We start from the raw sequence: 5514 nt of genomic DNA, 5'->3' as shown, positions 1-5514 counted from the left end.
CACAAACTGTACAGTTAAAAATGGTTACAAGGGTCAATTTTATGTCTGTTTTCCCACAATAAAAAGAATATTAATGGCTGTAATTACACAGGCACTTTAAGGGGACACACAAACTAAGAAATCACTACCTTAAAAAGGTTGCAGAGGAAAGGAGAAGACTATTAATGAAAAGAACAAGAATAACTCTGGGAGAATCACTATGCAAAAGACACGGAAAGAATTGTGTTCAAATTCACTGCAACGCCTACTGAATGGCAGTATGTCCGAACACTGAGCAACGCCCTGAAATATAGAATTCTTGATCCCGAGACTTTAATTAAGTAACCCCTATCACTTTTTAAAAATATATATTTTTATTGATTTCAAAGAGGAAGGGAGAGGGAAAGAGAAAGAGATAGGAACATCAGTGAGGAGGGATCGGTTGCCCCTCACCAGGAATGACTCCACAACCCGGGCATGTGCCCTGACCGGGAATCAAACCGTGACCTCCTACTCCAAAGGTTGATGCTCAACCACTGAGCCACTTCGGCTGGGCACCCGTCACTTTTTAAAATCCCAGCTCAAAAGCACCTCCCTCTTTGGCCCTTCCTGCCTAAAACCCCCGCTGACAGTCAGGTCTGCCCCCCAGGCTCCCTCGGCCTCTGTACTTCCCTCAGCCCTCGTTCACTGCCACTACGAATGCCTGGTCCTGTGATGGCTTGATCTCAACCATGAACAACTTGGAGTGACCAAATCATTCTGCTCACTGGCTCCCGCAGTGACAAAGGCGCTGGTGTCCAGCAAAGAAGAAACCACAGAAGGAAGGGCAGCCCACTCCGCACTCCGACCTTCAGACAGCTGCCCCGAGGAAGGAGCCTGAGAGCTGAGGAAACCACGCCTGGTTTTCCTGCCACTGCCCAGCCCCGAGGCTCAGCAGTCTGGACCGCACACATTTCAGGCAGCTCTGGATGGCGCACTGGAGTTCTAAAACAGAACCCGGAGGGCGGCAGAGCACAGGGGACACCTGTGTTCCAGAAGCAAAAGCTAATGCAGGGACAAGAGCAAGGAAGGACACACAGTCACGGTGCTGAACGACGGGCCACGTTCTGAGAAACGCATCCTCAGGCGATGTCCTCGTCATCTGAACATCAGAGTGCACCTACGCAAACCTAGATGGTGCAGCGACTACACACCTAGGTTCTGTGACATGCCAGCATCATACATGTGGTCTGTCATCACCCCGGACTGATGTGGCACATGACTGTCCGTGTTCACAGTGGGTGTGGTCACTCACCTGCCGAATGGACATGGTGCAGAGGATATACAGGAAGATGAAGGAGCAGTCAGTGGTGTCATCCCCCAGCAGATTTCGATGGGACAGTCCTTGGATGTAGGAAAGGGGCGTGAAAGGGAGCTTGGCCACCACTCTGCCATCAAATCTGAAAAGGAAAAAACAAAGATCGTTATTTTTAGAAGCCTGACGAGCCTCTTAGTTCCCGAGAAGAATCTGAAACAGAAATAGAACCTTAAGTCCTTTGATCTTTAAAAAACAAGAAAAGGTGATATTCCAAAAAGAGACCTGAAGTGCAAGGAGATAAGAAAGGATGTAAACTGTTCCCATCAATCTTTTTCTAAACCAGTGACTCCATTTCTTCAGTATCAGGATCCTGGCAGAGGTTTGAAGCCCTTCCCATACAGCAACCTTTCAGACGTGTGTGCGTGTGTGCGTGTTGGCTGAAACTGTAAGGCTGTTTAGTGCACCGTGTTCATAAACAATGTTAAGGAGGGGAATTGCATGAATATAAGGCAGTATTACTACTGGCAGAAATGGCCAGTTATTTCCTAGTCAGTCTATTTCATTAGAACTCATCTGTACATACAACTAAGGAATAAATCAAATGCTGAACTTCAAGCAAAACAGGACCCAAAATCTGTTGCAGTAATCACACAATAAAGCCAAGGCCAACAAGAAAAACTACACACACGCTACTAAAGCTATAAAAAAATCATTTTAAAATCAGAAGTGTGAGTGACGGAAGAAGACTTGACTTGGGGTGGTGAACACACAATACAATATACAGATGATGTATTATAAATTGTATACCTGGAACCTATAGAGTTTTATTAACCAATGTCACCCCGATAAATTCAATAAAAAAGTTAAAAAAAATCAGAAGTTTGAGTACTTAGCACCTCTACAGTAAGTGCTGAGCCAGAATGTGGCAAGGTTAAGAATACGTGAGTACTGGAGTTGTACCAACGAAGTGTACTCGTCAACTATAAAACCTCTCAGTGTTCGGTTTTTCTCTTCATTCCCGGTGATAGGCACCCAAGAAATGAGAGAAAGCATGGCAGTGAAAAAAACGCTGAATTTAAATTATATGCTAGAAATTACGAGACTTCTGGAAACCTGGGCAAGTTGCTGAATATTCCAAAGGTCCCTCATTAGTTCAGGGGAAATTCTGTATGAAAACGATCACTCTCTGGCCCCTCCCCTAGGCAAACAACAGTCACTTCCTCTTCCCACTACGTACTCCACACACATTTCTGTGATAACATCCATCATGTATTTGTCTGTCTTCTCTTCCCATACAATGTTGGTATCACCAAGGGCAGGGGCACACCTGACCTGTTATATAATACCTGGCACCATGCTTGGCACAAAGTGGCACTTAACAGATGGGGAGAGAAGAACAGACTGTGGCGGGGGAGGGGTGGTATTTACAGGGAGAGAGAGAGACAGACAGACAGAAATGAAGCCGGGGAGGAAGAGTAAGAGAAAGGTAAGGAAAAGGTGAGGGCTATTCCTATCCTCGTGGGAGGGTTCAGTGAGCTCTGGGGGATAAGTGGCGCCTGTCATCTGGGCCCTTGCCCAGCCCGTTAGAGCAGCTCCGCCATTACTCCGGCCGCTCCTGCTGGGTCAGACACAGTAATCTGCTATCATTAACGAGATTACAGTTAAAACTCTATTTTAAGAGTGAAAACATCTTTTTATGTCTACCCTTCCTTTGAAGGCCCCACAGTTACCCAGTCTTTGCCTGTACATAAAACATCCTCCCTATTAAGAGCATGAAAAAGTTATCATATAATTGTATTCTATCAAAATTCAATTTCCGTGATTTCAATAACTGGGTTGAGGTTATGTATGAGGATGTCCATGTCCTTAGGGAACACACGCTAGTAGTTATGATAAAGGAGCATGAAGCATACTCTCTAATGACTCAGAAAAATACAGAAATCACGTACATATGAGGACATACATGATATGGAGAGAGAAAGTGAATGGGGCAAAACGTTAACATTTGTGGATCTGGATAATGGACATACCATTCTTGTAACTTTTCCGTACATTTAAAATATAAAAATACAATATTATCACAGAGTAACAGTTAGGGTACTCACATGGAATTGAACATCCCCATCAGGGCAGTAAAACAAAAGCCAATTGCAAACATGGATTTCATTCGAACCTGTAAGGAGACCAGCACACTGTCACTTCACACTGCAGAGAAACCACCACCGGAGCACACCCCACAAGTTGCTTTCATGCCATTTTTAAAGGAGCCCTTTGCCAGAAGCTGTCTGCCGGCTACCACCCCACCTGCAGACCCTCTCCTGGCCACCTGCCGGGGCAGTGCTGGGGGCCAGGAGGCAGCACACTGTGGGAGGGACCTGCAAAGGGACAGGCGTGGTGAGCAGCCATCCTGCAGGCCTCATGCTCACTCCTCTTGCTGGCATGAAGAGCACGGTGCCTGGCGGTGCAGCACAGTGGACCTAGACCGCCCGAGGCTGAGGACGGCTGCCTGCATCGGTGGCATCCTGACATCCGAGCTGCCACTCCAGCCCAGGACACCACCTCAGACCCTGGAGCAAGTGAAAACCCTTTATCTGCTTAAGTCTTTGTCAGTCAAGTGTTGTTACTTGAAGCTAACTTCTTTCTTAATCAGTATGTCATAAAATATAAGTAAACCAAAGATTATAAAGATGTAAGCTTAAAGTAGTTGTATCTGGACCTTTTTTATCTCTTTTTTTTCAGTAGTTTCCAAATTTGCTATGGTGAATGTGTAGTAATTGTGTCAACAGAAAAGAAAAGCCTTTTTTTTTTTTATCCTCACCCGAGGATATTTTTCCATTGATTTTGAGAGAGTGGAAGAGAGAGGGAAAGACAGAGAAATATCGATGTGAGAGAAACACATCGATTGGTTGCCTCCTGCACGAGCCCCGACCAGGGCCTGGGGCGGGGCGGGGGCCTGCAACCAAGGTACACTCCCTTGACCAGTATCAAACCCGGGACCCTTTGGAAACATCGATCAGCCGCCTCCTGCACATCTCCCACTGGGGATGTGCCCGCAACCCAGGTACATGCCCTTGACCGGAATCGAACCCGGGACCTTTCAGTCCGCAGGCCGACGCTCTATCCACTGAGCCAAACCGGTTTCGGCAAGAAAAGGCAGTTTTTAAAAATGCACCTCTAAATTATAATCTTTCTAATTAAGAATTTCAAAATAAAGATATATAGCAAAGGGCTCTCACTAAGCAAAAGACAACTGTTGGAAAGTTAGGATGCCCCACGTTAAATATACAGAAATGAAATAGAAAATTTGGGCACGCCATATCATAGCCTGCCGACGCCTCAGAAAGACATGCTTAGACAGACTGCTCTTTATAAACGAGCAAATGGACAATGAAATCACTGTCCTTACACGTTATGGTGAGGCTGCCACTCAGAACAGAGGCTCCTGCAGAACAAGAGGCAACAGTGAAGGCCCCTGTAATACCGCCCACCCCCCTGTGCTGGGACAACCATTCACCAGAAAACAAAGGTGCAGCATTAACGTGAGATAAAGATAAGGAGAGCCGATCACGAATCACGTGAAAGGAGCCAACGATGACCCGGGGTCGCCTAAGGACTGTTCATATCACCAGAGTGAGGTCCCAGCCCACAGCCCACTGCACCAGGGCGGCCCAGGAACACCCATGATTATCTGCAGCCTGCAGACTATGCAGTTCTGAAAGGGTGAGGGTGGAGTACCTAACGCAAATGTTTTGCTAAAAACATTGTTTACCAGGAAGTTATATTTGGGACCCTCACCATGGATAGGTCTCTGTTGTTGTTCTTCAGCTTCTCTTCTTGCCTCTCTGAAAAGAAGTGACGAGACAGTTAATACACAGAGTGCTGAGCACTTGGTCGAGGTTAAACCATCACTGACTGGAGACACAAACACACCCGTTTCCCTAGCGCTTGTTTCAATAAGACGAGCAGAACACCCAGCACATTATGTACTGTGTACTAACAGAAAACCAAATGCAACAGAGCACCAGAATATTTCAATTAAAGAAAGAAAACTCTTTCAAGTTTAACTTTATTTTAATATATTTTTTTAAAATATATTTTATTGATTTTTTTACAGAGAGGAGGGGAGAGGGATAGTCAGAAACATCGATGAGAAACATCGATCAGCTGCCTCCTGCACGCCCCCTTCTGGGGATGTGCCCGCAACCAAGGTACATGCCCTTGACGGGAAGACCTGGGAC

The 5514-nt window shown here is 46.0% G+C and overlaps 1 protein-coding gene across 4 annotated transcripts in view; it reads right to left on the bottom strand.

The window, feature by feature from the left end:
* The window catches only part of TMCO1 (transmembrane and coiled-coil domains 1), a 25110-nt gene that overhangs the window by 10809 nt on the left and 8787 nt on the right, over positions 1–5514 (bottom strand). For all 4 annotated transcript variants that reach the window (XR_001515770.1, XM_006774985.2, XM_015571297.1 and 1 more), the window contains 3 exons: positions 5072–5118; positions 3382–3449; positions 1274–1418 (listed from right to left, as the gene is read on the bottom strand). Coding sequence is in view for 3 of the 4 variants with exons in the window: in XM_006774985.2 (XP_006775048.1) it covers positions 1274–1418; positions 3382–3449; positions 5072–5118 (260 nt within the window). In the remaining variant the exon portion in view is untranslated. The remainder of the gene's footprint in view (positions 1–1273; positions 1419–3381; positions 3450–5071; positions 5119–5514) is intronic.

Source organism: Myotis davidii, unplaced genomic scaffold, assembly GCF_000327345.1.
Source record: "Myotis davidii unplaced genomic scaffold, ASM32734v1 scaffold668, whole genome shotgun sequence".
In the NCBI taxonomy this organism is placed as follows: Eukaryota; Metazoa; Chordata; class Mammalia; order Chiroptera; family Vespertilionidae; genus Myotis; species Myotis davidii.
This window is presented reverse-complemented; position numbering and strand designations above follow the sequence as displayed.